Raw genomic sequence first — 11,604 nt, 5'->3', positions numbered from 1 at the left:
TTTATCTAAGGAGATACATTCATTCCCAAGGCAACTCTGTTTGTTTCATTACTACTGTGGTGGAAAACGGTTATAAATATGTTAAGAATCAGGCAACAACTTTAGTTTTTTGTGGCCAGGTGTTCCTTTGTGTTCAGATCAGGCCTCAGAACAAGAATGTAGCATTTGGGAATGAAGATGCAGCCCAGAAGCCCAGCACTGGAAGCCAAGATAGAGAAGATCTGCACGGCCACCATGTATTTCCCCTTTGTGCTCAGGTAGGTGGGCACAAAGGAAACCCAAACGCTGCAGAAGACCAGCATGCTGAAGGTGATCAGCTTGGCTTCATTGAAGGCCCCAGGCAGCTTCCTGGCCAGGAAAGCCAGTTTCTCTTTTGTGCTCTCTGTAAGAAATCAAACTGCAACATGAGTCGCTTGCATTTTGGGCATGAGTTTGGCTTGAACTTTGCTAAGAACAGCACTGCTGGGTTAGTCCAAACTCCCATCTAGTCCTGCAACACAGTGGCCAGTCAGACATTGCTGAGAAGCTCACAAGCAGGGCATGAAAGCAATGGCCATGCTTTCAACTGGTCACTAGCGGCTGGCATTTGGGGGAAGTAACTATGTAATGCATGATTCAATATTTTGTTTGCTCTCAATCTCCCAACCTTCAGATTCATTGGATGTCTATGAGTGCTGGTGCTATATAAGAGAGGGAAACAAAAAGGATGGATCCTGCCATTCTCCAGAAGCACAGTGCAAATAAGTGAGAAGTCTGCTCCATGGGGGTGAGTGGGGACTACCCCACTAATCTCAACCTGCCTTCATGCCACCACCACTCACCTGCCTTCTTACTTACAAGTGGTGGTTCTTCTCCATCATTGTCTCTGGCTCCAGCTATCGTGGTGCCCCTCTCACTCCCACCAAACAGACAGCTGTCACATTCATTTGTTGATGCCGACCTTGAAAACCCTAAATGACATTGGCCCTGTATATCTAAAGGAGTGTCTCCACATCCATCGTCCAGACCAGATACTTAGGTCCAGCTCCAAGGTCCTTAAGAAGGTTCATTCAAGCATTAATACACTCAAGTGACATTCCGTTTTTCAGTTGCTGTTTTTAATACTAGAAGCAGAATTTCAAGTTACACTAAGTTATTATTTAGGCTTAGGGTATGAACTCAGGAAGAAAGGAAGGTGGGTCATGTCAACATGCAAACTGGATATGGTAGAGAATGATAATTATGTATGAAGAGGGAGGCTGCACTCCAGGAGACTCTACAGGTAGGGTTATCCCTAAAAGTTGTATGTCCAAAAACTCTCCAGGCATGTGATTCAATGATGCCCTTTCATCATTCAAGATGAATGAAAAATTAAGAACAAACTTTATCTAAGGAGATACATTCATTCCCAAGGCAACTCAGGAGGAAAACAGTTATAAACATATAAAGAATCAGGCAACAACATTAGTTTTTGTGGCCAGGTGTTCCTTTGTGTTCAGATCAGGCCTCAGAACAAGAATGTAGCATTTGGGAATGAAGATGCAGCCCAGAAGCCCAGCACTGGAAGCCAAGATAGAGAAGATCTGCACGGCTACCATGTATTTCCCCTTTGTGCTCAGGTAGGTGGGCACAAAGGAGACCCAAACGCTGCAGAAGACCAGCATGCTGAAGGTGATCAGCTTGGCTTCATTGAAGGCCCCAGGCAGCTTCCTGGCCAGGAAAGCCACCGTGAAGCAGATGGCAGCCAGGAAGCCCATGTAACCCAGGGCAGCATAAAACATGGCAACAGACCCTTCATTGCATTGCAGGGTGATCTCTCCAGCCTGGGAGCGCGTGTCATAGTCTGGGAATGGTGGAGAGATGCCCAGCCAAATGATGCAAATGACCATTTGGACACTGGAGCAGGAAAGGACAATGGAGTTGGCCAGACTTTTCCCTAACCATCTCCTCACCCTGTTCCCTGGCTTTGTGGCCAGGAAGGCCAGCACCACCATGATGGTTTTGGACAGCAAAGAAGATACAGCAACTGAGAAGATGGTGCTGAAGGCCGTTTGTCGAAGGAGGCAGGTGACTTTCCTGGGACGGCCAATGAAGAGGAAGGAGGACAAGAAGGACAGCAGGAGGGAGACAAGGAGGATGTAGGAGAGGTCCCTGTTGTTGGCTTTGACTATGGGAGTTTCCTTGTATTTCATGAAGATCCCGATAACAAAGCCTGTGGTTAAGGAGAGGAAGAGAGCCAAAGAAGTCAGGAGAATCCCCAAATATTCTTTATATGATAGGAAGGTGATAATCCTCGGAATGCAGTGATCTCGGTCCTTGTTTGGATATTGTTCTTCTGGACATTTGGTGCAACGCTCTGCATCTGAGGAGGAGAAAAGGAATGGCTTTGGCTTTGCTTACAGACATATTCTATTACATGTCGAGAAATGCACTCATAGGGGAGATATCAGAAAATGAGAATGTATTCTAAGAAAGGGAAGCTTTTTTGGAGCATTTCCTTATGCGATCGTTTTCGGGCAGTAACACTACTTCATTTCCATATTTCATTTCGCTTTTAATTTGTATACTGCCTTTCTATATTGCTATGCAGAAGGAGGGTTACAAGCTGAAAAAACTACGAAATAGACAGCAAAGATCATAGATGTAATACACACACAAAAAGTCATAATGAAAGCATAACTTTAAAATAAACAACATATCAAATAAAGCAAAATTCAAAAATAGTAAACAGTAATATTTCATATCAGCAAATGATTAACAGCTTACACTTATCATGTACAATAAAGAATTACAAATCAAAAATCAATAAAAAACAGCAAGTCACAAAAACCGAAATACCACAATACATGCAAACCATGTAAAAGGATCAAACTGAGAAACAAGGACACACAACTTATAATTTATTTATTTTTAATATCTTGAACTCCTCTTTTACAAGCTGCTACAGCTGTTCTCAAACACCTTGTCTGGGATATCCAGTAACTTCCTGCTGAAATCCCATAATTTTTAATTGTTCTAAAATGCAATGTAATGTAATGTTCACCTAATTTCTCTCTTTTAAATGAATTGCAATTTTCACTATTTCTCGTTTATTTTAAAGACATTTTTAATTCACTTTTGTGAGGGTGGTTCTGGTTGTCTGATCCGAGAAGGCTTGCTATAAAATAACCAAAGCTGTGCCTTATGGGCAGGGCAGGCTGAACCCAATTTGCATCCCAGAGATTGCTTTCTGCGAGTCATTTCTTTCAAATTACTTCCCGGGAGGGGATTAAAAATCAAGAAAGGATCTGCATCCAAATATGTCTTTAGAATCTTCCCAGAATGTGTCTGACTAATATGTTGCCCTATTCATATTCTCCCAACCAATTCCATCTCCTGTGGCGTCACCCACCTTCTTGTGTAGATATGGTCCCTTCCCCACATGGAACACAAGCGTAGCAGCAAACCGGCTTTCCTTCTGGAACCACCTTGGCATATCCTGGGCGACACCTTTTGGTACACCTGGCGTGAGGCACAGTCTAGCCATAAAGAAAAGATGGCACATTAAGGGGAAGTGTCGGCAATATTTGTGCATATGGAACTCACTCAGAGAGTCTGGAAAGAACCCAGCAGTGTCTCCAGTCCCACAAGAAAGCACCCTTGATGTCAGGGGTGCCAACTTGAATAAAATATTGTGGGGACCCAGGTAAGCCGCATAACACATAATTGATGCCCATCAAGTTTATGGGGCCACAGTCCCCTCCAAAGACTCTCCTCCCTGAAAGAGAGGGGAGTGGTTGTGGACGGGAGCCCGAGCACGGCTCCTAGCAGGGGGCGTTGCCCCCTGCCTCCAGCTCACCTGGCTGGCACTCACGCCCCCCCCCCCGGTGGCTGTCCAACCAGGTGCCATGGGGGGGCGTGTCCAGCAGCCTTTATGCTGCAGTGCCAGCCTCCCCACCGGCCTCATTTCTCTTTGTCGTCCTGGGCGAGTCACCCACCCTCCGCTCCCTTTGAGTTAGGGCTTAGGTCATTGGCCTTGCTATGGACCTTAGGTTGGTCGCCCCGGTTGCCCGGGGGGCCTGGTAGGAGTTTTTCCATTTGGCATTAGGCTTTTTGGTTTTTTCGCCTACCTCATAGCAATCGTCACAACTTTTTGGTGGTATTGGTGGGTAGGTTAGGCATTGGAATAATGTGTTGTGGTGTGTCGAAGTGCTAGGTGTGGCCATCGCCTATGCCTTCAATTTCTAGGGGTATTCCGTTAAAGGAATCTGGCGGTCGTGTATTCCGTCCGAAGCCTGCTTGGCGGGAGGCCATGGCACGACCCTCGGTGACATCAGGGGTGAGCCTATAGTTGGATTAGCATCAACAGGTGATGAACCCCTGGTGAATAAACCCACTTGTTTCGCGATCCAATGCCTAAGCCAATACCTTTTCATTGCTGTAATCAATAAAGTTGTGGCCTTTTCTAGCCCATTAACCTTATATCACGTGTCCCTGTGTCTTCATTTTACTTCGCGGGGGTCGGGTCCTCGAACCACAATATTTTATTGCGGGGGCCAATAGGAGTTCCTAGGAGTTGGCTATATGCTTGATGTAGAACGGAAACCTCCCTACTGTGTTTGCTTTTTAAACAATAAGAATAATAATTTATTTATACCCCACCCATCTGGCTGGGTTTCCCCAGCCACTCTGGGCCGCTTCCAACAAAAGATTAGAAATACATTAAAACATCAATCATTAAGAGGGCTGCCTTCAGATGTCTTCTAAAAGTCACAACACATAATCGATGGCCATCAACTTTATGGGGCCCCAGCCCCCTCAAATATTTTAATGTGGGGGCCAAAGCCCCCACAGCTCCTAGGAGTTGGCTCCTATGCTTGATGTAAATGGCCTCAGCCCAGTATACCTGAAGGAGCGTCTCCACCCCCATCGTTCTGCCCGGACACGGAGGTCCAGCGCCAAGGGCCTTCTGGAGGTTCCCTCACTGCGAGAAGTGAGGTAACAGGGAACGAGGCAGAGGGCCTTTCCGGGAGTGGCGCTCCTGCCCTGTGGAATGCCCTCCCATCAGATGTCAAAGCGATAAACAACTACCTGACATTCAGAAGACATCTTAAGGCAGCCCTGTTCAGGGAAGTTTTTAATGTGTGACATTTTAGTGTATTTTTGGACTCTGTGGAAGCCTCCCAGAGTGGCTGGGGAGGCCCAGCCAGATGGGTGAGGTACAAATAATAAATTATTATGACTATTATTATTATTATTATGTAATATGGAAGCCTCCCTGCTGTGTTTGCTTTTTAAATAATAACAATAAAAATAACAATTTATTTATAACCCACCCATCTGGCTGGGTTTCCACAGCCATTCTGGGAGGCTGCCCACAAAAGATTAGGAATACATTACAACATCAATCATTAAGAACTTCCCTGAACATGGCTACCTTCAGATGTCTTATAAAAGTCAGGTAGTTGTTTATTTCCTTGACATCTGATAGGAGGGCGTACCACGGGGCAGGCACCACTACCAAGAAGGCCCTCTGCCTGGTTCCCTGTAACCTCACTTCTTGCAGGGAGGGAACCTCCAGAAGGCCCTCGGAGCTGGACCTCAGTGTCTGGGCTGAACAATGGGGGTGGAGACGCTCCTTCAGATATACTGGGCTGAGGCGGTTTAGGGCTTTAAAGGTCAGCACCAACACTTTGTATTGTGCTCGGAAATGTACTGAAAAGAGTATTAATACATAGGTCTTTGAACTACTGGACTGAGGCACAGTCTAATAATAATAAAAAAGAAGGTGCATACAGGGGAAGTATTTGTTTGCCACGAGTATTTGTGTCAATGGAGTTGATTCATAGAGTTTGGAAACAACCCAACAAGTTCTCAAGGCACAGGGCAAAAGATGCAGAAACAAAAGAAAAGAAAAATCCCATCCCAGAACAGCAGCAATAAAACACTCTGATGAAGAGCAGTATTTAAATATAGAGTATGATCACTTCTTATGCAGGGGTAACATTCTGGGGAAGGAATAGTTTATGCAAAAATTTATATACAGTGGTACCTTGGTTCCTGAATGGCTTGGCTCCCAAACAAATCAGCTCCTGAACGCTGCAAACCTGGAAGCAAGTGTTCCGGCTTGTGAACATTTTTCGGAAGCCAAACGTCTGAGCAGGCTTTCAATTGAGTGCAGGAAGCTCCCGCAGCCAATTGGAAGCCGTTGCTTGGTTCTCAAACAGTTTGGGGAGCTGAGCCGACTTCTGGAATGGATTAAGTTCAAGAACCAAAATTCCACTGCACTCGAATGAGCCCCTTGGAATGGCTCCTGCACAACCATCCTGACCTTCCGGAGCTGGGAGAGTGGTGTGTTCTTCTCACGTTTGAGGAGAATCGCCGATAGAGACCCCGCCTGTCTCCTGCCGGGAGTCGCGGACAGGGGAGGTCAACAAGTAATCTTAGCCGGGTGCCTGGAGAATGGCACATTCCTCTGACCAGGCTTGGAAGATTACAACACCAGGATGCTCTTGCGTGGGCTCTGCGATGTTCTCATGAGATCTCGCAGGGCCGGGCTGGATTAACCATTAAGCAGAATAAGCACGTGCTTAGGGCATCCAGGGAAGGTGGGGACCACAGGAATTTTTCTGTTGCTGGATTTGCCATGGACCATATTGTGCAGCTCAATCAGGTTCCACAAAAAAGGCTCCCACAATATATGAAAAAATTACATACATACAAACATACATACATACATACTTTCATACTTACAGGTGTGTGTGTATCTGCACATGAAGAGCATTATACACATTTAATAATTTACTTAATTAATTATAATGCAAGCATCAGCCAAACTTCCAAAAGATTATACCTGAATTCCTCTTGGGAATTCGACAGATTACTAGATCTTCATGTGTATCATGTGGAATAAAGGGGCTCTTACCTGGTTGAACCTCTTGGGCCACACAATAGCTTCTGGGTTAATGGCGAGCTTCAAGTCAGTGGATGCCTCTCTCTCTATACTCCCAATTTTCACTCTAACACAAGACTCATTGGGAAGCACCACCCAATTCTCAATATCAAACATGATTGGCAGCTCCCCATTCTCACCCAAATACAGTCCGCCCATGGAAGTGTTCAACAACCGGGTTTCTCTTAAGAAAGGGTGAAGCTGGAATGACAGGGAAAACACCAGCATTTCAAAGCATTTTGGACATCTCATCCCTTTGAGCATTTTGGACATTCTCCCTTTGAGCTCCCAATCCTGGCATACCAGGCCTCGTTGGCATTTACGGAGGACTGAACACCAGAACTTAGAAAGCATTTTAGATGCCTCATCCCTGCTTCCTTGGAACTCAAAACTCCTGTTGTGCCACAACTTCTCCTACTGGCAAGACTAAACAGACACCCTCCAGGTGGAGGGACGTCTGCTTTTAACTTGTTTTCACTTCTTATGCTTTTATTATATGGTCTTAGGTTTTTATTGCAGTAGACCACCTTGATATTGCATTCGTGTCTAAATCAATGAGAATGATTACTGCAGAGTTGGTAGAAAGAACTTTGATTTCTAGAAAAGGAAAGGAAATACCTGCCATGGCTGTAGCCTTTGACATGCCAACTGCTCTCCTCCACCCGCCATCAACATCTGCTTTGATCTAGATGAACAGGCAACCTTTAAAGCATGTGCCATGATTTGGACACTGAAGTATGTTCTGTGGCTGTCTTGAGACAGAACAGTCTGCAGCTCCTCTTCAGGCGGCTCCTCTGGATCCTCCACATCTCTGCATCTTGTCCAACCTCTTACAGCGAGGACGTGCTTTGAGTATGCACAACTAAATGCTTTTTGCCGAAACAGATTAAAAAGATGGGACTCTGATTTACAGCAGTCATGTTTGCTCCTTATTTTGGTCTTCATTACAAAGGAGAATGAACCATGGATATACTTCAAGGACTTGGGACCATAAAGCAAATACATGTCAATGTCTTGAAAAACTGTTGTGAGCCATACTTTTGACCCAAGTTCTTGTTTCCAAAGTACTTCTTCTAGTCTCATGAGAATACCCAGTGCTGTATGACTGTTTACATAGTAAAGGAATACATTGGTCTGTCTCCGTTGGGCAATTAATTCACTTAGTCTGAACCTCCCAGGTTCAGTCCTGTCTGGTATTGTAAATGAAAAGGCAACACAAATTCCATTGCTGGCCATCAGAGATGTCAAGGCAATCAAGAACTTTTCTCCATTCTCATTCTCTGGAGCAAAGAGGCCGATCCATGTCCATCCGAAATGCTGGAGCATCATTACAATCCCCAAGTACTGAACTTCTTCATTGGGGACCGTACGGTAGACAAAAGGGACTTTGGTGTTCTCATCAACAACCCCAGGTACAAAGCCATAACTAATCTGAAGTGGGGAAGAAAAAATATAGTGTTTCATTTTCAGAGCAAAGTATAGGATTAGCCTGAAATATTTAATACCTAACAAATATTTTGCTAGTTTTATTTATTTATTTTGCTGTCTGGGGCTGATACTTTTACTTTGAAACTTTGGGCAGTTACAAAACTAGCAAAATCTCTGTGTTGAAAAATAATAGAATTGTAGAGTTGGAAGCTACCCTGAAATTCATCTTGTCCTCCCCCCTGCAATGCAGCTGTCCCATACGGGGATCAAGCCTGCAACCTTGACGCTGGCAGAACCACACTCTAAACAACTGAGTTATCTAGCTTAACATAGCTCAGGATTTTCTCCCTCTTTGATGCCTCTTTTTGACTCTGCTGACGATAATGAGAATTTATTTTGCTGTTGAACCTCTTTTGTGTCCCTCCATGCCCCACCCTTCATACCTGTGGGATTTTGTACATGCCTGATGTGGTTGAAATCACTTTGGAGATGATGGAATTGGCTCCTTCAAGAACAGCCAAGATATTATTCCATTTTCCACAGCGATAGTTTGGAATATTGCTTTCCCCACCTGCAAGCAGGTCTAGCATGGCATCAGAAGTGATCCTTGCATTGTAATAGTTCTCATAGAGGCTGTAGCCCAGAGTGACGTTGGGTAAGAGCCTGGGATCCCGGTTGATCTCTTGGATGGTGAACAAGAAGGACAAGATATGCCAGAACAACCTAAATGACAATCTGTAAGAAATCAATCAAATAAAATGTGTCAAACCATTCATCACTTAATGAAAATAAATAGTATTTGATTCCCTAAATCATGGTCTGCATTAGGGCTGCCATACACACATAGCATGAAGACAGCAGGTGGAAACAGTGTGTGGGTGGAAATCACTGGAATTTCCCTTAAAATAACTCAGAAACATTGCCAATAAATCTTTTTGGTCTGGATTTTCACTTGTTGCAACATGGGGACTCTAGGATGTATGTTTGTTTGAAGGGTGAGAAGAGACATAACCTTCTTACAAGATGAAAATCCATTTGCCACCTAAGAATTAAAATATAAGGATGTCTCAAGAGGAGAAGCGCACATCTTCAAAGAAGGAAAATGAAGAAAAGATTCTTCTTTCCGAATGTGTGAGAAATATGGGGACATGGCTGCTAAGGCTCGTATTGGCTGCTTCAAAGGAGTTGCATAAAGAGCCAACTGTAATGGAGAGCTGAGTCTCTTTAGAAGCTCTATTTGATTAGTATGGCTTATTTTCAATAGGCATGATTAGGATTGGGCTTTTATTTAAGAAAGGTCAGTTTCAACCAGTCTTTCAGCAAAACAAACAATCAGAAGGATATATTTTCTTCAGTTTACTTAAACTAACAGATAATGTCCACTTAAACTAGCAATTCATCCAGGAGGATAGTTTCCTTGTCATTCATATTTCTCCCTGTGGGAACTGTTCAATCTCATTGCAATGGCAGTCGCAGACACAATTCTGCTGATATCTTCTGGGAGGTTATTTCAGACAGGGGAAAGGATGGAATCAAATGCCCTCCCAAATATCAGCACAAAAGAACTCTGTTTTGTTTGTTTAAATATGTTTTGTTTTGGTTTTCAACAGTAACACTATAAACTTAACAAGAACAGCAAACACAACACTTAGAGTATACTTTATTGGAAGTAACCTTAAGGTACATACATAATAGGCTCACTGGTTAATTAGAGCTTTCAATAGAGATACATGTGTTATAGGGGGTTGCAATAACTGTGCCAGCTTCTTAATGTGATCTGTAAAGAACAACCACATGCTTAAAAATTTGGCTTTATTTACCGGTCCATTAAAAACTCTGCCACATTGGGTCAAATGTTCAGAAAGGGCTAATTCCCATACACCTGCATACCAGGAACACAAAGTAGGATTTTCTCCAGAAGAAGAAGAAGAATAGACTTTATTTGCATAGCCGACAGGCCATAGCATCAAAGAACAAACACTGACAAAAATACATTACAAATATAGTTACCATAAAATCTTATGGATTTTCTCCAGTGTCCCACTCATCTCACGAATGCAGGTGTGATCATTCAGTGAATCATTTTGAGGCCTGATCAGGTTCATTTATACACTTGTGTTCTTCAGCAAGCAACACAGCAGCACAGAAGATAAAAATAGAGCACGTCTGGGAACATGCAACCCACTAGCTGGTGTGAAACTCAAGTTCCCTTCAGCCCCTGCCAGCATGGCCAGTGATCAGGGGTGATGGGAGCTGCAGTCCCGTAATATCTGGAAGACCACAGAGTCCTCACCCCTAAAATGGAGACTATTTTCCTAGTAAACAGGAGCCATTGGGATGCAGGAGAAAAACATGACGTCCTTCTGCATATAATTACTTACTCGTCCTTAAACCTGGTCAATGGGGGCTGTGAAAAGTTGTATGGAAGTTGCAGATTAAACGTATTTGAAGTTATTATCCCACCAATGAGGAAGTCGCCAGTCTGGAAATAATTCTGTGCTTTGTTTCCTTCCCGGATTGAATTCAAGGGGTATTTTGCCTTCAGGTTTCCACAGGATTCAAGCAAAATGAGCAGCATCAGCATCTGGGATCTCATTCTGACTGACTGCTACACCTCTCTTGTGAGTGTTCCTCTCTCCCTCATAGCCAGCTACATCAGAAGAAGCCAAAAAACTCTTATTTATCCAATATGGGTAGTGCTCAGCTATACCTTCAGAGCCATTAAACCTCACACAGAGGTACCCCACCCCCTTACTCTCAGTATTGACTCAGTCTGTCTCTGACACAGGTGATCTTCTGTGCATCAACTTTTTCCTCAGGAACAAGGCAGAATAAATCACTATGATTTTGATAATTATAAGGGGAAGGAAGTTCATCTTTGCAACAACCTGAAGTCTCTCTGTGGCTTGAGGGGCAGGTGCAGAGTTGGAGATAAACATGTTTGGGAGGAAACAAAGTTGCTGCTCCAAAGTTTGACATGGGTCACGTGGTGAGTGAGAGTTTGGCATGAACTTTGCTGCTGACAAGAGCATTAGAAGAGTCCTGCTGCTGGTTCAGTTCAAAGCTTAATCCAGTGCAGTATCTTGTTGCACCCAGTGGCCAATCAGACATTTCTGGGATCCACCCAAGCTGATGGCAGTAGAGTTGATCCCAGCAACTGACATTCAGAGATATGCAGCCTATGATCCTGGAAGTCATGTGTCTTTTAAAAGTGTCTCAGTTAGCAGCTGAAACAAAATAAAAAAAATTCCTTCCAGTAGCACCTT

At 44.0% G+C, this 11,604-nt stretch overlaps 1 protein-coding gene across 1 annotated transcript; it reads right to left on the bottom strand.

Annotated features, from left to right (window-relative positions):
- Positions 1-738: 738 nt before the first annotated feature.
- Positions 739-11,026, bottom strand: LOC307206661 (vomeronasal type-2 receptor 26-like). Its single transcript, XM_079959928.1, has 6 exons — positions 10,720-11,026; positions 8,782-9,073; positions 7,529-8,341; positions 6,884-7,111; positions 3,371-3,497; positions 739-2,341 (listed from the first exon to the last, which is right to left on the bottom strand). The coding sequence occupies exons 1-6, from the start codon at positions 10,932-10,934 to the stop codon at positions 1,431-1,433; spliced, it is 2,586 nt and encodes an 861-aa protein (XP_079816054.1). The 5' UTR covers positions 10,935-11,026; the 3' UTR covers positions 739-1,430.
- Positions 11,027-11,604: the final 578 nt, after the last annotated feature.

Source organism: Podarcis cretensis, assembly GCF_951804945.1.
Source record: "Podarcis cretensis genome assembly, chromosome: 2".
In the NCBI taxonomy this organism is placed as follows: Eukaryota; Metazoa; Chordata; class Lepidosauria; order Squamata; family Lacertidae; genus Podarcis; species Podarcis cretensis.
This window is presented reverse-complemented; position numbering and strand designations above follow the sequence as displayed.